The sequence below is a fragment of the Taudactylus pleione genome, unplaced genomic scaffold (genome assembly GCF_031769625.1).
Source record: "Taudactylus pleione unplaced genomic scaffold, aTauple2 ptg000074l, whole genome shotgun sequence".
NCBI lineage: Eukaryota > Metazoa > Chordata > Amphibia > Anura > Myobatrachidae > Taudactylus > Taudactylus pleione.
In genome coordinates, this window is record NW_028284476.1 from 99,220 (window position 1) to 113,629 (window position 14,410).

Below are 14,410 nucleotides of genomic sequence, written 5' to 3' on the forward strand. Positions count from 1 at the left end.
GTAATTCACAAATAGTTTATTTTCAGATTACTAATCCACAACACTAAGGGTCATTGAGGGATGCACAGAGATGCTGTTTGGTAGCACTTTTGCCTATTTGTCAATTCTGGTGCAAATGCTCCACAGGAATCTCCATACAGAGGTGGCAGAGCCTAATGAAGTATGAAAAGTAATTATCTCCTGTTGGGAGGAGCTGGTTCGATTGGAGCGTCGCTGGCTAAATGAGGACTGAGCGCATCAATGTGCTGCAGATTACACCAACATGCAAAAAACCTAACTTGTTTAGTTTCTTATAGATGAGACTCAAGGAGTAGCGAGAATTCCTCAATTAGCAGATGGCCGCAGAGCGTTTCTTCCCATAAATACAACTTACGGGGTGCTCAGGAGCCACTGGTAACTGGGAATCGTTATCCGCTTTCAATGGGAATGCTTTATACCATCTAGGTGCATTTTATGTGGGTACAAGCACCAACAGGGGCAAATGCAGGATTTCTAGAGGGGGGTTCCCAAATGTTTGCCAGGGGAAACCTATATAACAAATACCTTCTCCATGTTAATATGCAGTACACTGCCTATGGTTCGGAGGAAGGGGGCTCCCCCTTCCTTTCCCTAATTCCTCCATTCTAACCTCCTATTTCTCTTCCTCCTTCTCTTGTTCCTTTATGGTCTTATCCTTTATCCCTATTCTTACCCTTCACCTGTGTTTCTTAATCACGACTCTAATCACTTTGCTCTCTCTCTCCCTAGAGACGTCTCTTTTGTGCTCTTCCTGACCCTTTTCTCTTGTCTGGATTCTCTCTTCTTTTTCTGTAGTGTAGCCGAGCAACCGCCATCAGACAAGTCTGTTCTTGCGGAGCCACCAGAGAAAAGGTACAGGCCATGCACTACAGTAATAGCGTGCTTGTGCCCCTACCTTCTTTGAGTCAGAGAAGAGGCGGGATTCAGGGGCTGCCCACCTTCTTTTGTCTTTCGGTGAGTTCCTGGAAGTAGTAATATTAGCATGAAGGCAGTGTTTCCAGGCAGCTGAAAAACCCCCAAAGTGCACTCCTGGCACAAACACCCATATAGTAAAAATATTACAGCACACAAAAGTGATGTGCATAATAGAACCAATCCCAATGAGCCGTCTCTCCAGTGAATAATTTTACACTTTAAAGAGACTGGAACAAGAATAATTTTAGGAATAAAGGCTTAAGTTAATGAAATGAGCTGTGTTTTTGGTTTATTAGGTTGCACTTGGAAGTATTGTTTTAACTCTACCTACTCAGATGCTCTGATTTTATAGGTGCTATTCCCAAAACGTTAGAATGTGGGCCTGCTCTACATAAGCGCAAGCTGATATATAGGTGCTTTTGCACAAATAGGACTATATGCAGGGGGTGCATTTTTGCACAAGACCTTTAGTGAGGACATAATGGGACTCTTGATCACAACTATTGTGAAATCAGGAGTGGGTTACATTCCATATAGACGTTAGATAAATCATAAATGCATACAAGTAAAAGCAGAAAGCAACAAACACAACACAATATAACAGATATATTGGGCCACATTAAACCCACAAGTTCTGAATTTTCATCAAATGAGGCTTAGAATGAATGTATCAGTAATGTATGTCATAAGTCTAATTAACGAGTTTAGATTATATGTAGGTCACTAGTAACAAATGAATACCCTAATAACAATAAGTAAAAGCAGCGGATATGTTAAACATATAAATTTACCGACTGTTGATAACTATAATTTCTGAATCTTGGAAATGGACATCACAGGAATTTGCTTCTCACGATCCCTATCATTTGTCTCCTTTCCCTGGACACGGCTTCCGCCTCCCTATATACAAACATATGTTTCTGATAGCGTGTAAGTCAAGGCAGTGACATATTTGACACGTGTAGTATAGGAAAGATGTGATTTTATGTTATACTGATTTCTCAGAATCATTCAATAAATACGTTATTGTTATTGATTATTCTTCGATTGCGGTGAAGTGCGTGTGCTGTTTAGATAATATTATCTGTGACTCTATAGGGGACCCTTATATGTACATTTATTATAACCCAGGCCCTGATAGCAGACATGGATAAACACATAACACGCTTCTGTTGGTTTCCACACGTATGCTGCAGTATCTAATACTCCAGGTGTACATGACGGAGAAGGATCAGGTACGTAGGGAGCTTGCATCCGGGCTTCATCGCTGGCTGAGGACAGGTTTCTGCAAGACAAGTGCAATATAATAACTTTCAGGCTGTGTTTGCATTTTACTTATTGCCTAACGTGTATGCGTCTGTAGAGTTCCCATTGTCCTCAGAGTGCAATGTTCCATGAACACAAGAGGTTTAATCAAACCGTTCCACCCCTGGCATACAGTATGTAGAATCAAGGTCTTGATTCTGAGCCGCATGTAAGGTTAACTTAACTCCGGGCTCCCGCTGCGAACGGAATGTGAACAAAATGCAAATGGGACGCTAATGCCACGTTACGCTCAGAGGTATACGTGTTTATGTGTCCGCACCGCCCCATTAATGCAAACGCGAGAGCAGCTATCAGCATTATTATCGGCACTTACACCTACCCCATGCTGTGATTAGCAAGTAACTCCGGCTACATGCCCACGGAACAGCTCTCTTGCATGGGATGGCATCGCTGCCGCTCCAGTTACAACCCACATATGCCCATTCAGCAGCAGCACAGAAACGGCTGATGCATGCGGTTCTTATTCATGTACTTTAGCGCATGTATGCAGCTCACGTCACACATGCAGTATGCATAAAAATCGCTAGATGTGGACACGTTTAAATCTGTGCGCGACTCACAATCAGGCCCTATATGTTGTATAACACAGAGTAGTTAATCTCTGCATCCCATAATTCCATTGTGACCCAATCAGCTCCACCACTTACAGCAAAGATGCGGTCCACCTTCCGATTCTTCCCATTTGGATTGCGCTGTGTCAGGGAGCCACGATAAAGTTCATTCCGTCCAAAGGCTTCATCTGATGTGATGGAAAGAAAATACAGTGGATGAAAATGGGTCTCAGAAGACGCAGAGCGTCTCCTGGGTAATGTTGCACCTGGCCCGGTGCTTCCATTGCACTCCTCTCTCTTGGGCGTCTATTAACTAAGCCTTGGATGGAGATAAAGTGGATGGAGCAAAAAGTACCAGCCAACCAGTTCCTAACTCATTTTTTTAAACAAAGCCTGTAAAGTGATGGTTAGGAGCTAATTGGTTGGGACTTTTTCTCCATCCAAGGCTTAGTACATAGACCCCATGGTTTGCTCATTTACTGGACTCACTCAGAGCTCTTCTTTCACTCATCTCCCTTCTCTTGACTATTTCACCTTAGTCCACACTCTGTTTTCTCATTTAGGGGCCATTCACTATCAGGGATCCAGGTGGCCCCCAATAATTAAGTATCCGCGATCCCTATCACAGATACTTTAGTAGCGGCGAGACTGACTCGGAAGTGTAAGTGCACAATGCGTGAACCCAAGTCCAAGAAATGATACATGCTCGGCTTGATAAATGCCCCTTAATGACCATCAACTTGGAGAGTGGTAAATTATACTGTATTGAGTATCCCCAAGCTCCCTTATTGCTAGGAGTTATAAGAAGCCTATGGAACAAGTATATGTGGATATGAGGTGAAAAATTAGTTGATTTTAAAGTAATGGTAGGAATGGGCCATACTGGGAACAGCAAGCTTGGGGGTCAATTAGCCATAATGTACTCGCTGTATGAGTCATCACGGCAGCACCTGCTCTTTTAAGCAGCCCGAACTTGCTCAAAAGTGCTCGCAGCACCATAGGGCTGCAAGCAATATTGCAAAATATATATACTGTGCATGTGCAATATATATACTATATACAGTATGTGTGTGTGTCATTCTTGAGGGTGCAGCCAGTCAGCTGTGCAGTGGCATCGCGATTACGGCATCATAGCCTCATCCCCCACTATACAGTGCCAAGATCACAAACATTGTATAGCGGGAGGTAAGGGCTATGATGCCGCGATTTAGCGCAAATCACATCATCGTCCCCCCCAGAGCTGGTTGGGGGGTGCGGGAGCGGCTAGAGGGGGGTGCACCCGAATTTCAGGAACTTCCCAGTCTATTTACTAAGCAGTGTTAGGAGACAGAGTGAAAAGTGATAAGGTGCCAGCCAATCAGCTCCCAACTGTCATCTCACAGGCTGTGTTTGAAAAATGACAGTTGGGAGCTGATTGGCTGGCACCTTATCACTTTTCACTCTGTCTCCTAACACTGCTTAGTAAATAGACCCTTATATGTTGAGTTGCTGCACACTGGGCTATTTGGCTACACTGCCAGCATTCTTCTTTAAGGTTGAATAATATTCAGCAATAGAATGATGATGTGACTGGAGACATGTTCTGCATTAAGAGCTCCACTTTCTCCTGACCAGTATTTGTTATATAGGAGGAAAGAGCAGCGAGTCAGGTCGGAGACGGCAATAATCAGACAGATAAGCCTCTATGAAATTGGAGTTTTGTAGGGAAGTTAATTGAAGCCTTGCAGGTCAAAGCCATTTCCGTCTGTTCATAGCGAAGGATCTAACATTACAGTAAAACTATGTGTCAGAAAGATTCTTCAGCTGTGTGCACGGGCCATGACAGCGATTGCTAGCCCACGGGGAGAGGAACTAGAAACACAGAAAATTAAGTTTGCAATTTCCTGAAGAAAGTGTAACAACCAATCAGCTTCCAGCTATCATTTTATAGAAAGTACTAGATAAATGATAGCTAGCAGCTGATTGGTTGCTATGGACAACTTATCCACCTGTCCTCTTTAGAAAGTATGATAATTCTCCCCCAGAGGGGTAAATTTACTAAGATGGGAGTTCTATTAAGAAGTGATGTTGCCTATAGCAACCAATCAGATTCTACTTCTCATTTATCTAGCACCTTCTAGAAGGTAATACCTGGAATCTGATTGGTTGCTATGGGCAACATCACTTCTTAATAGAACTCCCATCTTAGTAAATTTACCCCTTAGAGCGGAACAGCCGTGATACTTGTGCAATGCGACACTAAATCACACTATTCATCTAAAACTATAATGATCTATGAGGACACAAAGCAAAAGTTCAAATTATCCATTCAGATCTACAGATGTGCCCTCATACACTGTTACTCAGGCAGCGGCCAGTTGCCAGGGGAGTATTTATAATGGGTGCAGGTTGTGCAGTGCATACTGGCCCCTGGGTGCAGGGGCGCCCACACCACACACCCTGCACCCATATTATACTCACCACTCCGGAGTCCCACATTGGCGCCAGTGTCGGCGCTGTAAAAAAACGCCTGGAAAATGGCCGTCGTGACCATTTTCCCAGCGTTTTGCGCATGCGCAGTATGGAACACACCGGGAAAATGGCTGCCACTCCATTTTCCCGGTGACTGCGCATGCGCTGTAGACTCTGGGCACAGACTAGTGACCAGAGTCTACCACTGCGGCGCTGAGCTCAGTGCGCTGCCGGAGAAAGAAGTGGGGGCCTCGGATGTTGACTGCACACGGAGCCTTCCTCTCTTAAAATGCCCCTGCAAGTAGCCCACCTCGGCGCACTAGTCCCAGACTACTTGGCTGTGGCGAGTGTCTTTCTCGCTCAATATGTGCATTTTATTTGCATAAAAACATCTGGAAGTGTAAAAACTATATTGCTAGGTTGCACTGATCAATTAGATGTGCGACATTTGTACATATGTGTGCGACTGAGACTGAATCTGTATGAAGTGATGCGATGCAGCGGCCACGGCTTTTTCTCACGCCAAGCACCGTTGTGCATTATCTGTGACTTTGTATGTGTTTAATAACACTGTACAACAAATTAATACTTTTAATTTGTTTCCTTTGTAAAAATAGACATTACTAATTTGAGGTCAAGAAAAACTAAAATGATTTCAGAATGTTTTTACTAGCTCTATTTTTTTGAGCTACACTACTTGCACTATACTGTATGTACATTAGTAATATAGTCATAGTGAAAAGCTATTTTAAAATAATCTGATATTTTCTTGATAGAAAATAAATAACAGTTGTTTTAATTCAATCAATCACAAATAAGAACACAAAACGAAACAAACATACAGCATACGAAACAAACATACAGCATACGAAACAAACATACAGCATATGAAACAAACATACAGCATACAAAACAAACATACAGCATAGGAAAGTACTATGTAATATAGTGGCCTATTCATGGGGGTGTTTTCTCTTTGCTTGTCGCTTGTACTCCTCTTCTGGGGCATCTCTTGTCACTGTCCAACAGTAGTGATCACCTGCCCTGATATCTTTGTTCCATTGCTGAAATGTCTTGGTGTAATCGCTCACTATGCTTGTCACTCAGTGCAGCACAGTTATCTTGTGTGGGTAATCCCGTGAATCGCATATATTTGAATAGGGGAGGGGACAAATAACTGATTCATTTAATTGGGTCATTAGGCTCCTCCCCCTCTGCGCGGAACGTAGATTGCTGGTAAGATTCTCTCCATTCTGCCCACTTCACTAGGAATACCCCTACAGCGTCATAAATGGGCTATATCTCGGAACTCAGGGCCTGATTCTGAGCCGGACGCTATTTGCGCTCGCTCGTTCAGAAAAAGGGGCCGGTTATTTAAATTGAGCGCTCGCTCTTTGCGGTCTGTTGACGCCTCTATGTCTGAGCGAGCGAATGAAACATTTGCTCGCTATTTTGTAAAGATGCCCCGTGGCCGCTCGCATCATACGTCATCTCCGCTATTTATTTGATTAATCGAGTACATCGAAAGGCGTCTGAACTGCTCGCAGTGCTTGTGGATGGATTTTCCTACCGCAATCATGCGAACAGTTCAGGCTAAGAAACAACCAAGTGACGTGGTCGCTGACGCTGCTTTGTTAATTATGCACACCCTTAAAACGCCCGTTTTGACCATTTGGCACGCCTGCATTTGGCACTCCCCATTTTCAAGCACCTTCCCCTGTTATCACCCACAAACGCCTCATCCTGTCACTCAAATTAGCAGGCACTCGCTATTTTGCGAGCGCCCGATTTCCGACCGCAATGACTGGTTGGCACATGCGCATTACGACCCATACGCATGCGCAGTTGTGCGAACGTCGCTCGGAGCGAACGAGCGGCCGCTTACAAGCGGCTCTGAATCAGGCCCACAGAGCTAACTGAGAGTTTTAAATGTCATATTCATTCTCTGCATGCTGAAATCAATTACAAGTAACTATTGTCACACCGGAAACATTTTCATTGTTGTGCAGTGTAATAATTCTTGTGCAGCTAAAGTCGCAGCGCCACATCTCTAGTACACTGAGCCTGATTCAGCTCACACTCGGACAATGAGCATACAGTAGTAGGCTCACACTCAGACAATGAGCACACAGTAGTAGGCTCACACTCAGACAATGAGCACACAGTAGTAGGCTCACACTCAGACAATGAGCACACAGTAGTAGGCTCACACTCAGACAATGAGCACACAGTAGTAGGCTCACACTCAGACAATGAGCACACAGTAGTAGGCTCACACTCGGACAATGAGCATACAGTAGTAGGCTCACACTCGGACAATGAGCATACAGTAGTAGGCTCACACTTGGACAATGAGCACACAGTAGTAGGCTCACACTCGGACAATGAGCATACAGTAGTAGGCTCACACTCGGACAATGAGCACACAGTAGTAGGCTCACACTCGGACAATGAGCATACTGTAGTAGGCTCACACTCGGACAATGAGCACACAATAGTAGGCTCACACTCGGACAATGAGCATACTGTAGTAGGCTCACACTCGGACAATGAGCACACAATAGTAGGCTCACACTCGAACAATGAGCACACAGTAGCACTCGGACAATGAGCACACAGTAGTAGGCTCACACTCGGACAATGAGCATACTGTAGTAGGCTCACACTCGGACAATGAGCACACAGTAGTAGGCTCACACTCGGACAATGAGCACACAGTAGTAGGCTCACACTCGGACAATGAGCACACAGTAGTAGGCTCACACTCGGACAATGAGCACACAGTAGTAGGCTCACACTCGGATAATGAGCATACAGTAGTAGGCTCACACTCGGATAATGAGCATACAGTAGTAGGCTCACACTCGGACAATGAGCATACAGTAGTAGGCTCACACTCAGACAATGAGCCTACTGTAGTAGGCTCACACTCAGACAATGAGCACACAATAGTAGGCTCACACTCGGACAATGAGCACACAGTAGCACTCGGACAATGAGCACACAGTAGTAGGCTCACACTCGGACAATGAGCATACTGTAGTAGGCTCACACTCGGACAATGAGCACACAGTAGTAGGCTCACACTCGGACAATGAGCACACAGTAGTAGGCTCACACTCGGACAATGAGCACACAGTAGTAGGCTCACACTCGGACAATGAGCACACAGTAGTAGGCTCACACTCGGATAATGAGCATACAGTAGTAGGCTCACACTCGGATAATGAGCATACAGTAGTAGGCTCACACTCGGACAATGAGCATACAGTAGTAGGCTCACACTCAGACAATGAGCCTACTGTAGTAGGCTCACACTCAGACAAACAAGTGACAGATCACACTTACCCCTTTTATACCAAAGTCCTGGGTCTGACCCGGGATTTGGAACATGTTTCTAACCCGGATCAGACCCCTTTTACACCGCGGCATCGACCCGTGCAACACCGTTCATACCGGAGCCAGGTCAGTCCTCCCCGACCCTCTTACCTCAATCCGCAGTGGTCTAGAGATAGGGAGAGTGGATGGGGTGCGCTGCGTCCTGCTGGACGGCCTAGCCCAGGGTGTAGTGGACACTTGGAGTTGATGTCATCTCCAAGCGCCACTGATTCCGGCCAATCGGGCGGCATGCGGCACGATCTGGGTCATCGTGACCCAGATTGCGCCGTTTACCAAAGCCGGCCTTAGGCATAGGTAAACTAGGCAAATGCCTAGGGGCATGCATTCCAAGCCTAGGGCCAGCTCAGATTGACAGCGGGCAATGGCAGGACCGGGACGGATGGAGCCTCTGTTCTTGCTGTCCTAATGCGATTGGAGCTCTCAGCTCTGCTCTGAACGTGCGGAATCTCATACAGCTGCGGTGATCAGACACAGTGGGGGTAGAGGGCATTAACAAAAATTCCCGCTAGAGGAGGGCTGCTGGACATGCCCAGCCGCAGGAGCTCCTCCTTCCATGGGCCTTTGCGGAGTCCAGCAGGCTGGGCTTGTCTGCAGGGAGACACACAGTGGGGTGGGGGTGCTAATGCTCTTATTGGCACAGGGCATCAAATTATCTAGTTACAGCTCCGTGAATAAAGATTGCAATGGGTGAGGAGTGATGGATGTTTCTGTGGACTGTGCTGCTAGTTGGTGGGTGCTGTGCTGGGAGAAGGGTGCTGGGTCAGAGGCGGAACTAGCGACGGAGCTAGGGGGCACCATCCAAAATCTTGCCTAGGGCATCAAACTGGTTAAGGCCGGCTCTGCGTTCACGTTCATCAACTTGGGATTTTCAGGTCGGTGTAAAAGGGGTATTAGATAACAGGCGAGAGTTGGTTGGAGTCAGCCACATAAATACTCACCTGTTATGTCTGTGTCCATATTAAACTTCTTCTTGAGTGCCTGCTGCAGTGACAGAATCTGAGGGGACAGGAGACAGATTATTAGTAAATCCACAGCCCGGCAAAGAACCTAAGCCATCTCACTCATGTTCAAGCTACAAAAGTCAGTCCCTTATCCTCACATTCCGGAACACGAGCCTGACGCAATAATAAACCAATATGGGCTAAGTTGAAACAACTTGATATTTTTTTCATAAATGTTTAAAGTAATTTTTAACGTGGCCTAGAGTTCAAAATGATAAATGTGATCTTTAAACTGAGCATGGATATAGGCCCTGATTCAGAGCCGGACGCTCTGACCAGAGCGCTCGCTCTGAATCAGGGCCCACCTCCATTAATATGGAGCGTCCTCCTGGACGCTCGTATAGCTGTGGGTCACCACCCACAGCATGTACGAGCGTGCAGGATGATGGTCGCGATGGTCGTGACCATCGCGACCATCGAAACTGCGAGCAAAAGCCTGCGGTTGAGTTTTTCAACCGCAAGGCCAGGAGTGATTTTGGCTCTATCAGAGCCAAAATCACTCCCACTGACATCACTAGTGATGTCAGTGGGGCCGGCTTCAGGCGGTAGGCGTTCCCTTGGGAACGCCTCCGTCTGGCAGGCACGCCCACCAAAGGGGGCGTGCTGTCAGTCAACATCGACAGCACGCCTCCTTTGATGAGACACTCCGAGCGAAGGAAAGTCCTTCGCTCGTCGCGTCTCGCGCATGCGCAGTGCGGACCATCGACCCACTTGCGAGCGGACAGCCGCTCGCGAGTGGGTCTGAATGAGGGCCATAGTTACCTCCAGACATACCTCCAACAGTGTAAATAATTTAAGTAGATCAGTCATTAATGCTACAATCTAAATTTTGAGTAACTGTATTAAAATTCACAATTTCAGAGGTTTTTTTTATGCAGAATTTAAGGTGCATACACATACAACGATTTTTTTAACGATTATCGATAACGATATAGTTTATCGTTCAATCGTTGAATCATAGTGTTCTGAGACTACGAGGTAATACACTGTATAGGTAGAGAGGATATTTGACAAAAAAGGCAAAAGTACAGCACAAATGCTGCATTGTGAGGTCATTGGCCTTTTTCCTTTGCAAACTAGTTAGCAGCCTGTGAAAATGATGGGACAAGTCCTGTTTGAATGCTTAAACGGGTCACTTTTTGGTCATTTCTGCTCGCCAGCTTGGGTGGCTGCGTCGGCAGCTGTGCGCGCCCGAACGGAGCAACAATTGAATTGCTCCGTCGGGCGCCATCTAGTGGCCACTGGCGCGCAAAACACTTGAAATACCCCCATAGGGTAGCGAGCACGTTTGTGCGAATCGGACATTTGGCTGACCGGGCGAAGGGTGTGAGACGGGCTGCCATTACCGGCATTTAAATGCCGCGGCAACAGCAGTACACACCCTTCGCTGGCAATTGAATTCTCTCCTAAGTGTAGAAAAGGCACATTTGGGGGTCTTGTGGGGGCTTGACAGCAATTTCTCCCTGTACAATTACTTTTTATTTTGTGACTATGTTATAGGTCCTGGTACTTTGTAATTATCCCATTCTTTCAATAGGACGCCTTTGGTACCTTTTTGGTTTTCTGTTATGGGAATGAGCTTTCTTGGCATTAAGATTTTCCTGCTGTCCTCTCTCCCTTCATGATTAATTAAAGACCAATATATTAGGAGTAAAACAAAAATGTGTAAAGGAACGTAGGGGATGATCATAAAATGGTGATAGAATGGACTTTCAAGTGATGTTTTCCCTTGTAAATGTCCTTCTGGTTTTTGTAATTGTCTCTCGGAAATCATTCTGCACCTACATGACCCACAGGATTGGACATGTAATCCCACAAATTTAGGTGCACATAGAGGGACCGATTCTGCATTGTGAGTAACTTTGCACACAGATTTAGATTTGGGAGAGGGGTGTCCAAACTCACAGTGTAAAAATACAGCTGTCCAGCATTTGTGAGCTACATGTCAATAAAGCCACCAGTATATACCCCATACTTACATATTCTCCCGGAAGGTGTGGGAGCCTCCCCATTTTTTAGAGGAATCCCCTGCACCCCAAGAAGAGTGAGCTGGTCTCCCGCATCCCGCCCACTTTGGGCAGGATAGGGAGATAATACCAGGAGACGAAAGTCCGTAGAGAGGGGGCGTGGCTAAAACTAATTGTGTTATTTTAGCCCCTCCCTATGGACACGTGATTTGCAGCTTTTTACAAAAAGGGGGCTCTGCCTGATGTAAAGAACCCATCCTCGTCCCTAAAGTGGTTATCTTCATCTCCTCTTCGGGCTTCTCCCGGTGAGGAGAATGTAAAAGTTGGCAGGTGTGATTTATGGTGGGTACACACTACACAATATGCTCCCTGAGCGATATCGTGTAGTGTTGTCCCCGGCAGGCTGTGCTCAATGTCGTTCATGACATTGAGCACAGCCGCTGAACAATATCATTAATGATATCGTTCAGTGCCGGGCTCTCTCCCCCATTTCCTGACATGCAGCAACCTGACGAGATCGTCAGGTTGGCCTGCATGTCAGCCCGATGAACAATGATGACGAACGACCCACGGGAACGCGCGTCGTCGTCATCGTTCATCTTTTTGGTGTTAAAAATGGACGATAAAGTGGACGACTGAACGATAACGATATCGTTATCGTTCAGTAGTCCACTTTATCACCCAGTGTGTACGCACCATTACCCTGCATGCAAAAACAAATACATGTATTTGTAGCCTTTACATTGAAACATGGTTTGTCCAAGTGCACAGTTACTTACTTTTTTTTTTTGCTTTACCCCAAACTCAGAATCAGCCCCTAAATGTCGAGGACAACTACACAAGCCAAGATGTAGGCATTCAACTATGAAAGTACTAAAGGGTCTATTCATTATGTTAATTATCAGGGTCCAAGTGGACCCCAATAATTAACATATTAACTCGCCGCGGGCACCGGAGCACTTCATCATTGTTCTGGCATGGAGACAGCTGATCCGAAAATCAGCTGTCTTCCCAAAGCGGGTTCCTTTCGGAGCAGTGAAAGCTAGCACTGCCGTGTCGATTCGGCAGTACTAGTGTGCATGCGTGAACTAGAGCTCACACAGGAGCACAAAGCCCAGACGTCCGGTGGAACTCCTTTCCATATGGAAGGAGCGGGGTGTGCGCTGCGAGCGGGAGCAAACGCCATCTGAAGATGGCCAATGCTCCTGCAGTCAAGCTCTGAAACATATATTGTACTTTCAGAGCCTGCTGAATTTCTAGCCCCATACTAATGTATGAAGGCAGCGGGCCATTTCAGGAGACAAATGTAAGCAGGAGATATCTGTGAGGGATGCGGTCAATATCTCGACCGCGGGGATTATTTCCAACGGTCAGATTGCCTGCGCCGGAATCCTGACAACAGTCAGAATCTCGGCGCCAGGATCCTGACTGCCGTTATCCTGAAGGTAAGTAGCGGGGTTAGGGGGAGGGTTAGCATTAGGGTTAGGCACTAGGGGGAGGGTTAGGGTTAGGCACTAAGGGTACACCCGTCCCGGGCCCCGAGTTACGGAAGGGCCCTTGGTGCCATGGCAGCTACATGCTCTTTAAAAAGTAAGCAATAAAGTCACCAGGGTAATGGCCTCGGTGACTCCTTCCCTGGCTACCCCTCCATCACCTTGAGTGTTCTGTGCATGTGCGGTAATAATGAATGCCACCGCGGCGTGGCATTGATGTTATGCCCACGCTGGACCTTCTGTCCCTGCCTTCCTCCCTGCCACTGTGGCCTCATAGGAAGAGCAGTAGGAGGATGCAGGACAAGATGCGAGCCGACGGCATTGTCTGCTCCAATGACAGCAGACACCTTCCCCAGCCCAGAAGGTGCAGCAGCACTGAGTTCTACACACTGGCAGGGAGAGTGTTTTGTGGTAAGTGGTTTAAGCGGAATTTCACTTTTTATATACACATTCACACACTGTATATATATATATATATATAATCCAAAGTCTGCCGGCACTCACAACACCAACACAGCTGCCTCCGGTGCGCAATTTAAATCAATCCACAGAAATCCAAAAGAAATTGGCACTCAGAGTAATTGAAAATGCAAATATAGAAATGTATTAAATTCGGTCTACAGCCGTTTCTGGGCCGAAGCCCCGTCTTCAGGACCACAATACAAACAAAACACATAAAATAACCACATAACCCCCCATATGTACCTTACCATCAACCGGCGCGCGCCTCCAGCCGTCCGTCAGGAACCATCCACCGGAAGCACGTGACCGTCACACTTCCGGAAACTACAGCCGACATCGTCATGGGGACCGCAGAGTGCGTTCCACAGACCAGAGAGCCTGCGTTCCACAGTCGTGAACCGGCCCCGCCCCCCAGCAGTGGCACCTAAAGACACAGCAAGACACCCACCGATTGGTGTATGTACATCACAAGCCCAACAACATTACATAAACATTAACAAAAAATGACAAACATCATAAAAACCGAGCAAATAAGCACATACCCCGTTAGGACCCCCACAATCCATAATCCCACACTCCAGAATCCCAATCGCAAACATAGCAATACAAAGTGAAAATAAAAGATCACCATCACAATACCAAATCAATCATAGGAGGCTATTCCAATTAATTTTTTCATTTAAGCCATGTGGGGCAATGGTATTAAGTCTTAAAATCCACTTGGATTCCTTGATAAGTAACTGCTTAGCCCTATCACCCCGTCTCAGAGTGACGGGCACATGGTCAATCATAAAGTATCTAAGTGATGCCAGCGTGTGCCCGACCTC

The 14,410-nt window shown here is 46.3% G+C and overlaps 1 protein-coding gene across 7 annotated transcripts in view; it reads right to left on the reverse strand.

Moving 5' to 3' along the window:
• Positions 1-563: 563 nt before the first annotated feature.
• The window catches only part of MLPH (melanophilin), a 91,489-nt gene continuing 77,642 nt past the window's right edge, over positions 564-14,410 (reverse strand). For all 7 annotated transcript variants that reach the window (XM_088467744.1, XM_088467740.1, XM_088467741.1 and 4 more), the window contains 3 exons: positions 9,599-9,656; positions 2,907-2,998; positions 564-2,218 (listed from right to left, as the gene is read on the reverse strand). In XM_088467744.1, coding sequence (XP_088323870.1) covers positions 2,195-2,218; positions 2,907-2,998; positions 9,599-9,656 — 174 coding nt within the window. In that variant the 3' untranslated portion in view covers positions 564-2,194. The remainder of the gene's footprint in view (positions 2,219-2,906; positions 2,999-9,598; positions 9,657-14,410) is intronic.